The sequence below is a fragment of the Triticum dicoccoides genome, chromosome 3A (assembly GCF_002162155.2).
Source record: "Triticum dicoccoides isolate Atlit2015 ecotype Zavitan chromosome 3A, WEW_v2.0, whole genome shotgun sequence".
Lineage (NCBI taxonomy): Eukaryota > Viridiplantae > Streptophyta > Magnoliopsida > Poales > Poaceae > Triticum > Triticum dicoccoides.
The window spans coordinates 647,710,976-647,728,449 of NC_041384.1; the positions used below are offsets into that span (position 1 = coordinate 647,710,976).

Sequence of the window (17,474 nt, forward strand, 5' to 3'; positions counted from 1 at the left end):
CGCCAACCCCGCGCTGCACCGCCACCTCCCTGCTGCAGCGCACCCCGCTCCGCTCCCCTACTCCCGCGTCCGCCGGCTCCAACCGCCACCACCGCTCGCCCCGCGCGCGCTGCCCCGCCTCGCCGGCGTTGCTGCTGCTTCGCCGCCGGCGGCCGGACTAGCCCCCGCCGCGCCCGATCTCGCCCCTGTCGGGCGCCCGCTCCTGGCACCCGCGCCCGTTCGCGAACCCGGCGCCTGCTAAGCCCCTAGAGCCACTGACTAGTGGGCCCGTGCCCCAGAACGAAAATGATAAATAAAAATAAAATAAATAAATAAATAATAAAATTAATTAATTAATTAATTAACTAATTAATTAACTTAATTAATTTTGATTAAATTAACTAATTATGATTAATTAACCTAATTAACAATGTTAATTAACTAAAGAGTCTATGACGGGTGGGACCCACCTGTCAGGTTGACCAGGTCAACTGCTGATGTCATGCTGACATCATGCTGACGTCAGCAAACACTATTCTGGATAATGTTGATTTAAATAATTAAATAAATCCTTAAAATGATTTAAATATTTAAAAAATTAATATAAAATAAACCATAACTTGGATGAAAAAACTTTGTACATGAAAGTTGCTCAGAACGACGAGACGAATCCGGATATGCAGCCTGTTCGTTCGCCATGCATCCCTAGCATAGCGAACACGCAACTTTCCCCTCCGGTTCATCTATCTGAAAACGTGAAATACCGGGGATATTTTCCCGGATGTTTCCCCCCTTCACTGGTACCACCTCTTACCGCGTTAGGGCACCCCTAGCACCGCTACTTGTCATGTCATGCATCGCTATGCATCTATTTGCTTAATATTTATTGTTTCTTCCCCCCTCTTCTCTCGCTAGACACCGAGACCGACGCCGCTGCTACCCAGTACGACTACGGTGTTGACGACCCCTCTCTCTTGCCAGAGCAACCAGGCAAGCCCCCCCTTGATCACCAGATATCGCCTACTCTCCTCTATACTGCTTGCATTAGAGTAGTGTAGCCTGTTACTGCTTTCTGTTAATCCTATTCTGATGCATAGCTTGTCATTGTTGCTACAACTGTTGATACCTTACCTGCAATCCTAAATGCTTAGTATAGGATGCTAGATTATCATCAGTGGCCCTACATTCTTATCTGTCTGCCATGCTATACTATCGGGCTGTGATCACGTCGGGTGTTGATCACGTGTATATACCGTACCTACTACACATATATATGTTGTGACTAAAGTCGGGTCGGCTCGTTGAGTACCTGCGGTTGATTCACGAATTGGGGGCTGGAAGGACATACTTTCCCGACGGCCCTCTGTGTGGATCTTTGTGGCGGAGCGACAGGGCAGGTTGAGACCACCCAGATGAGAGGTGGGCCTGGCCCTGGTCGGCGTTTCTGGTGACTTCAAGATAACACGCTTAACGAGATCTTGGTATTTGATCTGAGTCTGGCTACTGGCCTATACGCACTAACCAACTACGCGGGAACAGTTATGGGCACTCGACGTCGTGGTATCAGCCGAAGCCTTCGTGACGTCAGCGACTGAGCGGCGCGCGCCGGGTTGGACCGCGTAACGTAACTCCTTTGTAATGGAGGTTGCTAGGTCTGCTCACCGGCCACGTACGCAACGTGCAGGTGTGCAATGGGCGATGGGCCCAGACCCCTGCGCCATAGGATTTAGACCGGCGTGCTGACCTCTTTGTTGTGCCTAGGTAGGGCTGCGACATGTTGATCTTCCGAGGCTGGGCATGATGCCGACAAGTGTGTCCGAACAAAGGGGATCGAGCGTGTTGGGAAATGTGGTGCACCCCTACAGGGAAGTTAATCTATTCGAATAGCCGTGATCTTCGGTAACAGGACGACTTGGAGTTGTACCTTGACCTTATGACAATTAGAACCGGATACTTATTAAAACACACCTTCCAAGTGCCAGATACAACCGGCGATCGCTCTCTCACAGGGTGACGAGGGGAGGATCATCGGTTAGGATTATGCTATGCGATGATACTTGGCGAACTTACCATCTACTCTCTTCTACATGCTGCAAGATGGAGGTGGCCAGAAGCCTAGTCTTCGATAGGACTAGCTATCCCCCTCTTATTCCGGCATTCTACAGTTCAGTCCACATATGATACCCTCATTCCATTTGATACCAATGCATACATATGTAGTGTAGCTCCTTGCTTACGAGTACTTTGGATGAGTACTCACGGTTGCTTTGCTCCCCCTTTTCCCCCTTTCTACACTCGATTGTTGCGACCAGACGATGGCGCCCAGGAGCCAGACGCCACTGTCGATGACGACTACTACTATGATACGTCCATTTTGCATCATGCTTTTATATCGATATTTATCGCATTATGGACTGTTATTTCACTTTATGTCACAATACTTATGGCTATTCTCTCTTATTTTACAAGGTTTACATAAGGAGGGAGAATGCCGGCAGCTGGAATTGTAGGCTGGAAAAGGAGCAACTATTAGAGACCTATTTTGTGCAACTCCAAAAGTCCCGAAACTCCACGGAACGTCTTAAAATAAAGAAAGAAAAATCCTCGTCAAAGATGAAGGCCAGGGGGCCCACACCCTACTCACGAGGGTGGGGGGCGCCCCCCCTAGGATGCGCCCCCTACCTCATGGGCCCCCTGGTGGCTCTCCGATGCCCATCTTCTCCTATATGAGGTCTTTCGATGAGAAAAAAATAAGAAGAAACTTTTCGGGACGAGACTCCGCCGCCACGAGGCGGAACCTTGGCGGATCCAATCTAGAGCTCCGACAGAGCTGTTCTGACGGGGATATTTCCCTCCGGGAGGGGGAAATCATCACCATCGTCATCACCAACGCTCCTCTCATCGGGAGAGGGCAATCTCCATCAACATCTTCACCAGCACCATCTCATCTCCAAACCCTAGTTCATCTCTTGCATCCAATTCTTGTCTCAAAGTCCGGGATTGGTGCTAGTAGGTTGCTAGTAGTGTTGATTACTCCTTGTAGTTGATGCTAGTTGGTTTAATTGGTGGAAGATCATATGTTCAGATCCTATATGCATATTATTACCCATCTGACTATGAACATGAATATGCTTTGTGAGAAATTACGTTCATTCCTGAGGACAAGGGAGAAGTCTTGCTATGAGTAGTCATGTGAATTTGGTATTCATTTGATATTTTGATAAGATGTATGTTGTCTAGCCTCTAGTGGTGTTATGTGAACGTCGACTACATAACACTTCACCATTATTTGGGCCTAGAGGAAGGCATTGGGAAGTAATAAGTAGATGATGGGTTGCTAGAGTGACAGAAGCTTAAACCATAGTTTATGCGTTGCTTCGTAAGGGGCTGATTTGGATCCATATGTTTCATGCTATGGTTAGGTTTACCTTAATACTTTTGTTGTAGTTGCGGATGCTTGCAATAGAGGTTAATCATAAGTGGGATGCTTGTTCAAGTAAGAACAGCACCCAAGCACCGGCCCACCCACATATCAAATTATCAAAGTATCGAACGCGAATCATATGAACGTGATGAAAACTAGCTTGACGATATTCCCATGTGTCCTCGGGAGCGCTTTTCCTATTATAAGAGTTTGTTCCGGCTTGTCCTTTGCTACAAAAGGATTGGGCCACCTTGCTGCACTTTATTTGCTTTTGTTACTTGTTGCTCGTTACAACCTATCTTATCACAAAACTATCTGTTACCACTTATGTCAGTACTTGCAGAGAATACCTTGCTGAAAACCGCTTATCATTTCCTTCTGCTCGTCGTTGGGTTCGACACTCTTACTTATCGAAAGGACTATGATAGATTCCCCTATACTTGTGGGTCATCAAGACTCTTCTCTGGCGCCGTTGCCGGGGAGTGTAGCGCCTTTGGTAGGTGGAATTTGGTAAGGAAAAATTTATATAGTGTGCTGAAATTTACTGTCACTTGTTACTATGGAAAGTAATTCTCTGAGGGGCTTGTTCGGGGTATCTTCACCCCGTACAGTAGAGCAAAGAGCTGCTCCTCAACCTACTGAACCTATTGAAAATGAAACTCCTTTTGAATTTCCTTCGGGTATGATGGAAAAACTGCTAGATAACCCTTTTACAGGAGATGGAACAAAGCATCCTGATGAGCACTTAATATATGTGGATGAAGTTTGTGGATTATTTAAGCTTGCAGGTATACCCGATGATGTTGCTAAGAAGAAGGTCTTCCCTTTATCTTTGAGGGGAGATGCATTGATATGGTATAGGCTATGTGATGATATGAGATCATGGGACTATAAAAGATTGAAGCTGGAATTTCATCGAAAGTATTACCCTATGCATCTTGTTCATCGTGATCGCAATTATATATATAATTTCTGGCCTCGCGAAGGAGAAAGCATCGCTCAATCTTGGGGGAGGCTTAAATCAATGTTATATTCATGCCCCAATCATGAGCTCTCAAGAGAAATGATTATTCAAAATTTATATGCTCGGCTTTCTGATAACAATTGCACCATGCTCGATACTTCTTGTGCTGGCTCTTTTATGATGAAGACTACTGGATTCAGATGGAATTTATTAGATAGAATTAAACACAACTCTGAAGATTGGGACATCGATGAAGGTAAGGAGTCAGGTATGACACCTAAGTTTGATTGTGTTAAATCTTTTATGGATACTGATATTTTCCATAAGTTTAGCACTAAATATGGACTTGACTCTGAGATAGTTGCTTCTTTCTGTGAATCTTTTGCTACTTATGTTGATCTCCCTAAGGAGAAGTGGTTTAAATATCATCCTCCCATAGAAGTAAAAGTAGCCGCACCTATTAAAGTTGAAGAAAAGACTGTCACTTATAATGATCCTATTGTTCCTACTTCTTATATTGAGAAACCACCTTTCCCTGTTAGAATAAAGGATCATGCTAAAGCTTCAACTGTTGTTCGTAAAAGCAATATTAGAACTTATACACCTCCTGAGAAAGTTAAAGTAGAACCTAATATTGCTATTGTTAAAGATCTCTTGTCTGATAATATTGATGGGCATGTTATTCAGTTCGAAGGTGTAACTGCTAGAATTGCTAAACCTTGTGCTAAAGATAAACATAGACCTGTGGTAGGCATGCCTGTTATTTCTGTTAAAATAGGAGATCATTGTTATCATGGCTTATGTGATATGGGTGCAAGTGCTAGTGTTATACCGCATACTTTATACGAAGAAATTAAGAATGAAATTGCACCTGCTGAGTTAGAAGGTATTGATGTCACAATTAAACTTGCCAATAGAGATACCATTTCACCAATTGGAATTGTTAGAGATGTTGAAGTCTTGTGTGGGAAAACTAAATATCCTGCTGATTTTCTTGTTCTTACTTCTCCACAAGATAGCTTTTGTCCCATTATATTTGGTAGACCCTTCTTAAATACTGTCAATGCTACCATAGATTGCACAAAGAATGTTGTTACTGTTGGTTTGGATGATATGGTTCATGAGTTTAATTTCTCTAAATTTAGTAAACAACATCATGAGGAAGAATTACCTAGTAAGGATGAAATTATTGGTCTTGCTTCTATTGCCGTACCTCCTAGTGATCCTTTAGAACACTATTTGCTAGACCATGAAAATGATATGTTCATGAATGAAAGAAGGGAAATAGATGAAGTATTCTTTAAACAGGAACCTATTTTGCATCACAACTTGCCTATTGAAATCTTAGGGGATCCTCCACCACCCAAGGGTGATCCCGCGTTTGAGCTTAAACCTTTGCCTGATAATCTAAATATGCTTATCTTGATGAAAAGAAGATATATCCTGTTATTATTAGTGCTAACCTTTCAGAGCATGAAGAAGAAAGATTATTGAAAACTCTGAAAAAGCATCGTGCTGCTATTGGATATACTCTTGATTGTCTTAAGGGCATTAGTCCCACTATGTCAACATAAAAGAAATTTGGAAGCAGATGCCAAACCAGTTTGTGATCCTCAACGACGTCTGAATCCTAAAATGAAAGAAGTGGTAAGAAAAGAAATACTAAAGCTTCTGGAGGCAGGTATAATCTATCCCGTTGCTGACAGTGAGTGGGTAAGTCATGTCCATTGTGTCCCTAAGAAGGGAGGTATTACTGTTGTTCCTAATGATAAAGATGAATTGATTCCACAAAGAATTATCACAGGTTATAGGATGGTAATTGATTTCCGCAAATTAAATAAAGCTACTAAGAAAGATCATTACCCTTTACCTTTTATTGATCAAATGCTAGAAATATTATGCAAACATACACACTATTGCTTTCTAGATGGTTATTCTGGTTTCTCTCAAATACCCGTGTCGACTAGAGATCAATTAAAGACTACTTTTACATGCCCGTTTGGTACTTTTGCTTATAGACGTATGCCTTTTGGTTTATGTAATGCACCTGCTACCTTTCAAAGATGCATGATGGCTATATTCTCTGACTTTTGTGAAAAGATTTGTGAGGTTTTCATGGATGACTTTTCCGTCTATGGTTCCTCTTTTGATGATTGCTTGAGCAATCTTGATCGAGTTTTGCAGAGATGTGAAGAAACTAATCTTGTCTTGAATTGGGAAAAGTGCCACTTTATGGTTAATGAAGGTATTGTCTTGGGGCACAAAGTTTCTGAAAGAGGTATTGAAGTTGATAAAGCCAAGGTTGATGCGATTGAAAAGATGCCATGTCCCAAGGACATCAAAGGTATAAGAATTTTCCTTGGTCACGCCGGATTTTACAGGAGGTTCATTAAGGACTTCTCCAAAATTTCTCGGCCTCTGACTAATTTATTGCAAAAATATATACCATTTGTCTTTGATGATGATTGTGTAGAAGCATTTGAAATACTTAAGAAAGCATTAGTCTCTGCACCTGTTGTTCAACCACCTGATTGGAACCTACCCTTTGAAATTATGTGTGATGCTAGTGATTATACTATAGGTGTTGTTCTAGGGCAAAGAGTTGATAAGAAATTAAATGTTATTCATTCTGCTAGTAAGACCCTAGACAATGCTCAAAGAAATTATGCTACTACTGAAAAAGAACTCTTAGCAGTTGTATTTGCTTGTGATAAGTTCAGATCTTATATTGTTGATTCTAAAGTAACTATTCAAATTGATCATGCTGCTATTAAATATCTTATGGAAAAGAAAGATGCTAAACCTAGACTTATTAGATGGGTTCTCTTGCTACAAGAATTTGATTTGCATATTGTTGATAGAAAGGGAGCTGAGAACCCCGTTGCAGATAACTTGTCTAGGTTAGAAAATATTCTTGATGACCCACTACCTATTAATGATAACTTTTCCAATGAACAATTAAATGTTATAAGTACTTCTCGTAGTACTCCATGGTATGCTGATTATGCTAATTATATTGTTGCTAAGTTCATACCACCTAGCTTCACATACCAGCAAAAGAAAAAGTTTTTCTATGATTTAAGACATTACTTTTGGGATGACCCACATCTTTATAAAGAAGGAGTAGATGGTGTTATTAGACGTTGTGTACCTGAGCATGAACAGGAACAGATCCTGCGCAAGTGTCACTCCGAGTCTTATGGAGGACACCACGCTGGAGATAGAATTGCACATAAGGTATTGCAATCTGGTTTTTATTGGCCTACTCTCTTCAAGGATGCCCGTAAGTTTGTCTTGTCTTCTGATGAATGTCAAAGAATTGGTAATATTAGTAGACGTCAAGAAATGCCTATGAATTATTCACTTGTTATTGAACCGTTTGATGTTTGGGGCTTTGATTATATGGGACCTTTTCCTGCCTTTAATGGATACACACATATTTTAGTTGCTGTTGATTATGTTACTAAGTGGGTAGAAGCTATTCCAACTAGTAGTGCTGATCATAACACTTCTATTAAAATGCTTAAGGAAGTTATTTTCCCGAGGTTTGGAGTCCCTAGATATTTAATGACTGATGGTGGTTCACACTTTATTCATGGTGCTTTCCGTAAAATGCTTGCTAAATATGATGTTAATCATAGAATTGCATCTCCTTATCACCCACAGTCTAGTGGTCAAGTAGAGTTGAGCAATAGAGAGCTCACATTAATTTTGCAAAAGACTGTTAATAGGTCTAGAAAGAATTGGTCCAAAAACTTGATGATGCATTATGGGCTTATAGAACTGCATACAATAATCCTATGGGTATGTCTCCGTATAAAATGTTTTATGGAAAAGCATGTCACTTACCTCTCGAACTAGAACATAAGGCATATTGGGCTATTAAAGAGCTCAACTATGATTTTAAACTTGCCGGTGAAAATAGGTTATTTGATATTAGCTCACTTGATGAATGGAGAACCCAAGCTTATGAAAATGCCAAGTTGTTTAAAGAAAAAGTTAAAAGATGGCATGACAAAAGGATACAAAAGCGTCAGTTTAATGTAGGTGATTATGTATTGCTATACAACTCTCGTTTAAGATTTTTTGCAGGCAAACTTCTCTCTAAATGGGAAGGCCCCTATGTTATCGAAGAGTTCTATCGTTCCGGTGCCATAAAGATCAACAACTTCGAAGGCACAAATCCGTGGTAAACGGTCAAAGAATCAAACACTATATCTCAGGTAACCCCATAAATGTTGAAACCAATATTATTGAAACCGTAACCCCAGAGGAATACATAAGAGACACTTTCCGGAACGTTTCAGACTCCGAAAAGGAATAGGTATGTGGTACGGTAAGTAAACCGACTCCAAAACAATTTTTAAGGCAATATTTCTCCGTTTTGGAATATTTAGAAAAATAGAAAAATAAGTAGCAGTTCGGGAAGGACACGAGGGCCCCACGAGGGTGGTGGACGCGCCCTACCCCCCTGGGCGCGCCCCCTACCTCGTGAGCACCTCGTGTGCCTTCCGGACTCCGTTTTCTTGCACGTTACGTATTTTGGTCGGTAAAAATTCATTATATATTCTTCCGAAGGTTTTGACTCCCGTATCACGCAAACCTCCTCTGTTCTTGTTTCGAGCTGTTTTCTGTCATGGTTTTCCAGGCTAGGCATCATGTCGTCTCCCTCCTCCAACAATGGTGACAACGATGCTTGGCTAATGGTGACAACAATGGTGACAACGATGCTTGGCTAATAAAAGCGACGGACTGCATAATAAAGGTTCATATCACAAGGGGCAATATAAAGTGACATTCTTTCGCATTAAGATTTTATATATCCAACCCTAAAAGCGCATGGCAACCTCTGCTTACCTCTGCGAAGGGCCTATCCTTTATTATTATCTTCTACCTTATGCAAGAGTCATGGTGATCTTCACCTTTTCTTTTTCATTTTATCCTTTGGCAAGCTCAGCATGTTGGAAAGAACATGATATATATATCTAATTGGATGTAGGGGAGCATGAACCATTATTGTTGACATTACCCTTGAGGTAAAAGGTTGTGGGGCAAAACTATAAGCCCCTATCTTTCTCTGTGTCTGATTAAAACTCCGTAACCACAAGTATCGCGTGAGTGTTAGCAATTATGGAGGACTAAATGATAGCTGAGTATGTGGACTTGCTTTTTAGCTCTGACATAGACTCTTTCCGATGTTATGATAAATTGCAATTGCTTCAATGACTGAGATTATAGTTTGTCGGAGCCCAATAAGGTTTATGATTTATACTTTTGCATTGTGAATAGATCATCACTTGAGCGTAAGTAATCATATGACAAAATCTATATATGTTGCTGTTATGAGAATAATCATGATGCCTTCATGTCCGTATTTTATTTTTATCGACGCCTCTACCTCTAAACATGAGGACATATTTATTGTTATCGGCTTTTCGCTTGAGGACAAGCGAGGTCTAAGCTTGGGGGAGTTGATACGTCCATTTTGCATCATGCTTTTATATCGATATTTATCGCATTATGGATTGTTATTTCACTTTATTTCACAATACTTATGGCTATTCTCTCTTATTTTACAAGGTTTACATAAGGAGGGAGAATGCTGGCAGCTAGAATTCTGGGCTGGAAAAGGAGCAACTATTAGAGACCTATTCTGCGCAACTCCAAAAGTCCTGAAACTCCACGGAACGTCTTAAAATAAATAAAGAAAAATCCTCGTCAAAGATGAAGGCTAGGGGCCCACACCCTGCTCACGAGGGTGGGGGCGCCCCCCCTAGGGCACGCCCCCTACCTCGTGGGCCCCCTGGTGGCTCTCCGACGCCCATCTTCTCCTATATGAGGTCTTTCGATGAGAAAAAAATAAGAAGAAACTTTTCGGGACGAGACTCCGCCGCCACGAGGCAGAACCTTGGCGGATCCAATCTAGAGCTCCGGCAGAGCTGTTCTGCTGGGGATACTTCCCTCCGGGAGGGGGAAATCATCACCATCGTCATCACCAACGCTCCTCTCATCGGGAGAGGGCAATCTCCATCAACATCTTCACCAGCACCATCTCATCTCCAAACCCTAGTTCATCTCTTGCATCCAATTCTTGTCTCAAAGTCCGGGATTGGTGCTAGTAGGTTGCTAGTAGTGTTGATTACTCCTTGTAGTTGATGCTAGTTGGTTTAATTGGTGGAAGATCATATGTTCAGATCCTATATGCATATTATTACCCATCTGACTATGAACATGAATATGCTTTGTGAGTAATTACGTTCATTCCTGAGGACAAGGGAGAAGTCTTGCTATGAGTAGTCATGTGAATTTGGTATTCATTTGATATTTTGATAAGATGTATGTTGTCTAGCCTCTAGTGGTGTTATGTGAACGTCGACTACATAACACTTCACCATTATTTGGGCCTAGAGGAAGGCATTGGGAAGTAATAAGTAGATGGTGGGTTGCTAGAGTGACAGAAGCTTAAACCATAGTTTATGCGTTGCTTCGTAAGGGGCTGATTTGGATCCATATGTTTCATGCTATGGTTATGTTTACCTTAATACTTTTGTTGTAGTTGCGGATGCTTGCAATAAAGGTTAATCATAAGTGGGATGCTTGTTCAAGTAAGAACATCACCCAAGCACCGGCCCACCCACATATCAAATTATCAAAGTATCGAACGCGAATCATATGAACGTGATGAAAACTAGCTTGACGATATTCCCATGTGTCCTCGGGAGCGCTTTTCCTATTATAAGAGTTTGTTCCGGCTTGTCCTTTGCTACAAAAGGATTGGGCCACCTTGCTGCACTTTATTTGCTTTTGTTACTTGTTGCTCGTTACAACCTATCTTATCACAAAACTATCTGTTACCACTTATTTCAGTACTTGCAGAGAATACCTTGCTGAAAACCGCTTATCATTTCCTTCCGCTCCTCTTTGGGTTCGACACTCTTACTTATCGAAAGGACTATGATAGATTCCCCTATACTTGTGGGTCATCATAATACTCAGGAGGTGCCTACTACTATGTGCAGCCTGCTGACGACGACCAGGAGTAGTTTAGGAGGATCCCAGGTAGGAGGCCTGCGCCTCTTTCGATTTGTATCCCAGTTTGTGCTAGCCTTCTTAAGGCAAACTTGTTTAACTTATGTCTGTACTCAGATATTGTTGCTTCCTTTGACTCGTCTATAATCGAGCTCTTGTATTCGAGCCCTCGAGGCCCCTGGCTTGTAATATGATGCTTGTATAACTTATTTTATTTATAGAGTTGTGTTGTGATATCTTTCCGTGAGTCCCTGTTCTTGATCGTACACGTTTGCGTGTATGTTTAGTGTACGATTGAATCGGGGGTGTCACAACTCCTATGATTATGTAAGATAAGAAACGTTAGGAGAGGAAAAACACAACTAAAACCTAAGCATCAGGCCACCAAGAGAGAGACATGTGCAAACATCTGATATGCTTTAAGCATCCGAAGACATCATTAGTAGACAGCTCAGCTATTTACGTCTTAAAGTTTCAAAGGAAGCGTGATGCAAAGAAATTATATATGTCACTAGGTTGTATCTTGCCTATAGGATGTGTTGTCAGATACTTACTTATCTTTTCTATTATATAGAGAGCAACCTTTATAAATCAGAATTTACAAACTATGGAACTTGGTATGTATTCTGCATACAGATAGCTAATCTACAATTATGATGACAACATGGGGCTTGCACTTTAGGTTTACAATAGCTTAAAAACAATACTTCCTTCGTCCCAAAATTCCGGTCGATACATCCGTATCTAGACAAATCTAAGACAAGAATTTTGGGATATGAATGTATCTAGATATACCCGTATCTAGACAAATTTAAGACAAGAATTTTGAGACGGAGGGAGTACCTATTAAGTACTTGGGTTGTGCTTGGTGCTCTTGAAGAAATTGTAGGTGCACCTTCAAATTGAAATAGGAGTAAACAGTAAAAGTAAAAGGAGAGGGAATATACGAACATAACAAAAAAAAGATTTTCAAGTTCACTTTAGACATGGATTGCCAAGGGAAACCTGCGTTGACATATGCAACGTCTGATTTTCCTTGGAGTATGAGTTCGCCTAAAAAGACTCCAGCTTTCCACAAATGCAAATAATAATAATAAGGCAAAACGTGGATCTATCGTAATTCTTGTAGTCAATCTACAATACCCTAAATCTTGAAGGGGCTTCTAAGTAAAAAACGTACACATAGAACCTTGGGTAAACGTACGTGGAAACCAAATTCCAGCATGAATGAAGATTAGACCTGGAGAAAGAAATTTATTCCATTATGAACCATCCTAACCAGACAGAGAGAAGTCCACACTTTCCGGTGATCAGACACCCAATGAAGGAAGAATCTCATGCAGAGGCGGAGCCAGGATTTTTCAAAGCCTAGGGCTACAAGTAAGCGGCTAAAAAAAGTTAAGATTAGTATACCACATATATCAATGCATGCTAGAAATACACTACATATTCGCATTTCGTAGGAAATATGAACTCCATTATTAAAACAAGAGAAATTTCATATAAATATGTAAATAGTTTAACAAAGTGCATTGCTGCACAAGCTGGTACTAAACTAATGAAGGCTTGATTAAGTTGATCCCACTGTTTCTTCATCAAAACTAGAAGGACCTGGAGCTATCAAGGTAAAATTCAGTTACACAAGACAGTGGACATAGGCTAAGTCAATTGTTCATAACTTTTGAAAATAATAACATAATATACCATTATCTCGAAGTGTGTAGTAACATGGGATGTAATTGACCAAGTCTGCTTCGTTTTGTATTTCTAATTTCCTGTTGACAATGAAAGAAAATTGACTGAAGTTGTACTGTTTAACAAAATTAAAGTCACTTAAGTCGTACAATTTAACAATACCAAGTAATTGATTTCGTCCATGATACAGAAGAACCAGGGAAAGTAAGTTAGATGGCACTCCCTCAGTTCTTTTAACTAAAACCACGACAAAACTTATGAAACCGAGGGAGCGTTTTTGGAATTACCTGTTCAGGGCATTGGGTAATTACGTAGTAGAAATAAGTTGGATGATATATACTAGGAACAGATTTACTAAAAAATATATACTAGAAAAGATAAATTGTTGGATGATTACCTGGGTTTGGTAGTGGGCAGCTGAGAATACAGAACATGAGGTAGCCAATCAGATTGTTAGGGCTCAGGCGCGCAGCAGGGGCTGCTCTGCGATGAGCGCCGAGCCGCTTTGACGAGGGGATGCGACGCAACTGTGATTCAGGATTCGTTTCCAATCAGATGAGATTTTCATCGATTAGGCGAGCTGGACTTATCGTTGGGCTATTCTATTTTGTTTAACAATTGGTATGGACAGAATGGGCTAAGCAAATGCACGTCCATGCGCTCTTGCTTGGGGTTGGATTAGCAGGCCTGGGGCTAGGCCTCTATAACACCAAATTTTGAAAAAAATACAAAATAGATGCATGTGTACTAGCTGGGCCATGCCTGGGGCTATAGCCCCAATTGCCCCAGGCCTGATTTCGCCCCTGATCTCATGCGAACCCAAAGACCAAAGAGAGGACGAAGACAAAGATTATGGCCTGACGGGCAGCGTAGTTAAACTTGACCCATGTAAGCATCGCCGATTTGTCGGGTGCAAACAAAGCCACATCGATATTCAATTGCGATGCACACAATCATATCACATTTGTACCTGCGCAGACATGAATAGCAAAAATTAGTTGAGGAAATAAGAAAAAAATCAGACCGAAATTGCAGGAACACGCCATCAAAATGAGATTAGTCCAGACTGAGGATAGGAAGAAGATCGAACGTGGGGAAGAAAAGAATATGAAGAGGAAGGGTCGATGGGGAGAAGATGATTTGGTTGATTTGTTGCGACTAAGAGGCAAATTTTTTTAAGGAAATGAAGAGGCGAAGTGGAAACGCTGAGCAGATGCTGGGTGGGCAACGGGGAGCAGCTATGGAGCCCACAGACTTGGTTTGGGCATCCCACGCGCACGAAGAGTCAGAGGCAACACAACGGAATTGGGTGCTATGCCCAGAAAAACGTGAGAACATGCCATATTTTAAAGAGATAATGCATGCATTGTTTGGTAACTGAATGCATGCTGGACAATAGATGCTGATGTGTATATGCTGCATGTTGAGATAAATCAAGTAGTGAGGATAAACTTCTTAAGTATATAGGATTTGAGACAGTGAGTTATCCCATACTAAATTCCATTCATGAATCCATTGTGCAATGGACCAGCTCATGCATTGCTAACCCTATATCTCGCTTACTGTGAGTTGCACAAAGCTCTCGCCTATGTACTTTCATGCATTTCCCTAAAAATATCATGCATGGGCCGCTGCCCAGTAACATTAAGTTGTCTTTTATTATACTTTGTTCTTTTATTTTTATGTCGGTATTTTATGTTTTTGTTTTTATTATCTTCTGTTGTTGCATCTCTTTCATTGTTTCGTATTTCACCTATCAACTTTTGCATTTCCATTTCACAGGTTTATTATTTATGTGTTGAGGAGTAGATACATGATTTTGTTACAAGACAGAAGAACATTTGTTTCGGAACATATGGGCCTAAAAACTCATGGACCTTTGGCTTAAAGATATATGAATATTAGTTTTACCGGCACGTTTTTTCTTCTAAAACACATAAACATTTATTTTGATAGACACGGATATAAATTCCGCATATGTGAGTTCTAAACCTAGGACAAAACGAGTGGCGCAGGTATTTTACCGAAACCCTCGAAATCAAATACAAGAAGCATTTTTTTTCTGCAACTCATGACATTTTTGCACATACCAAAACATAAAAAAAAATACATGAATGCTTTTATGAAATACATAACCATCTAGGTTGACACACTTGAATATTTTTTGTCAGCCCATGCATTTTGTTTTATTTTTACTAATTACGAATTAAATGATTATAACAAATTACCAAAATAAATACTCCCTCTGTCCCAAAATATAAAAACGTTTTTTACACTAGCATAATATAAAAAAAGTTCTTATATTTTGGGACGGAGGGAGTATTTTCTAAATATCGTATTTTTCAGGGGAATGGAAAGCCAGGCTGTGCATGTCAATAGGCTGAGTTTCTTGAGCGATACATGGGCTCTCTTTAGGAGGCCAGCACCCGCGTTTGTGGGCCGGCCTATGCGGGCGAGGTACTACAGCCTGCAACGCGTCCAAGTGTTTGGGAGGACTTGGTTTTAGAGATATTGATCTCTTTAACCTCTCACTTTTAGCAAGGCAAGCATGGCGCTTAATTCAGTCACCCAACACCTTAAGTGCCAGAATCCTACAAGCAAAGTATTTTGCAACTACGTCTTTCCTTGAGGCAGAATTGGGGGGCAAACCATCTCAGATATGGAGAGCTATCATTGAGGGGAGAGGAGCACTTGAACCAGGTCTGATACGGAGGATTGGAACTGGAGAAGAAACCAACATATGCGATCATAATTGGCTACCACGTTCGGGCCTAATGAGACCTATGGCGAGCTTGGTTGTTGACAAACCGCTACATGTGACTGAGCTACTTGATGCAACTGAGGCAAGGTGGATAGAAGAGAAGGTGCGTACTGTTTTTCTGCCTGTGAACGCCATCATAATACTAAAAATACCACTCTGCACTACAAAAATTGATGATTATTGGGCTTGGGGAGAAGATGAACGAGGAGTTTTTCAGTAAGGTCAGTGTATAAATTACTGTTGAAACTGAAATTACAAGGGGAGGCGTTGCTGCAGCCGGTGGGAGGACACTCAAATGAGGCAATAGAAGAGGCAGCTTGGACTGCCTTGTGGCACATCAAGGTCCCCTCAAAACTTAAAGTGTTCTTATGGAGGTTATGCCATGAGTCGATCCCAATAGCTGGTGCTTTACACCACCGGAATATGGCAACTTCAAGTGTGTGTGCGTTCTGTTCGGCGCAAGATGATTGGAAGCATGCGTTAATGGATTGTGTAATGGCTAGAAGTGTATGGTCACTTTGGTCAGAGGAAATAGTGGAGGTAATGCTTGACAACTTGTCCTTTGATGCAAAGAACTGGATCTTCACTATGCATGATTCGTTGTCACACACGGAATTCACACGGATGGTGGTGACCCTGTGGGCGGTCTGGCGATCAAGAAGAAGAGCAATACATGAAGATATATTTGACAGTCCTTTCTCAACTAGCTCGTTTATAAACCGCTACCTGAGGGGGTTGGAGATGGCTGAAACGAGAGATGGAGGAGCTTTGAAGCAACGACGCATTATCAGACCAACTGTGTGGGTGGCTCCGCCTGAAGGACATGTGAAACTGAATGCGGATGCAGCAGTGTCCAGGGAAGAGGACTATGGTGCTGTGGGGGTGGTATGTCGTGATCATGATGGCAGCTTTTTGGAGGCCTCAGCCCTAAAACTCAAGTTCATTACGGATGCGAGCACCTTGGAAGCGATTGCCATACGTGAGGCCCAAGCTTTGGCTGAGGATCTTTATGCTCAAACAGTTCAGATTGCATCGGATTGCAAGAAGGTGGTTGGTGATGTCCAGAGAAACTCGGGAGCTGGATATGGAGCTATCGTGCATGAAATCCTACATCATGTGGAGTCTTTTATTTCATGTAAAGTAGTTCATGAGTATAGGAGCTCGAATTTCGAGGCTCACAATCTCGCTAAATATACTTTGTCATTAGGATATGGCCGTCATGTGTGGTTGGGCCAACCAGGAGACCTGGATTTTCTTCCTGTAAACATTATGAACAATGAATAAAGCGGGCGAGTTTGTCTAAAAAAAAGTGTTTCTCAAAAAAAAAGAGCAATACGCCCAGTCTTCTTTTTTTACCGCTTTCGTGCAGGGTTGGTGTGAGAAACTTTGAGGCGTGCCATTCCGGTATGGCCACTGCCTGCCGACTACCCTGGCAAGCTGGTGCTCTGTTTGGAACCAGCTGCGAGCGTGAGTTCTCAAAAAAAAAAAAAGAAGAAAAGCTGCGAGCGTGAGAGTCCGAGAAGAGCCTACCACGTCGAGCCGAACACCCGACACTCGGACGTGCCGACGCGAACGCACAACGCATTTCCTTCTCAGTCAGGCTGCAGGTGGGACTGCCCGTG

The 17,474-nt window shown here is 41.6% G+C and overlaps 1 protein-coding gene across 1 annotated transcript in view; it reads left to right on the plus strand.

Annotated features, from left to right (window-relative positions):
* The window catches only part of LOC119272504 (acetylglutamate kinase-like), a 31,808-nt gene that overhangs the window by 12,659 nt on the left and 1,675 nt on the right, over nucleotides 1-17,474 (plus strand). The window contains exons 2-4 of the mRNA XM_037553976.1: nucleotides 3,427-3,475; nucleotides 8,460-8,556; nucleotides 17,222-17,256. Of these exons, the coding sequence (XP_037409873.1) occupies nucleotides 3,427-3,475; nucleotides 8,460-8,556; nucleotides 17,222-17,256 (181 nt within the window). The remainder of the gene's footprint in view (nucleotides 1-3,426; nucleotides 3,476-8,459; nucleotides 8,557-17,221; nucleotides 17,257-17,474) is intronic.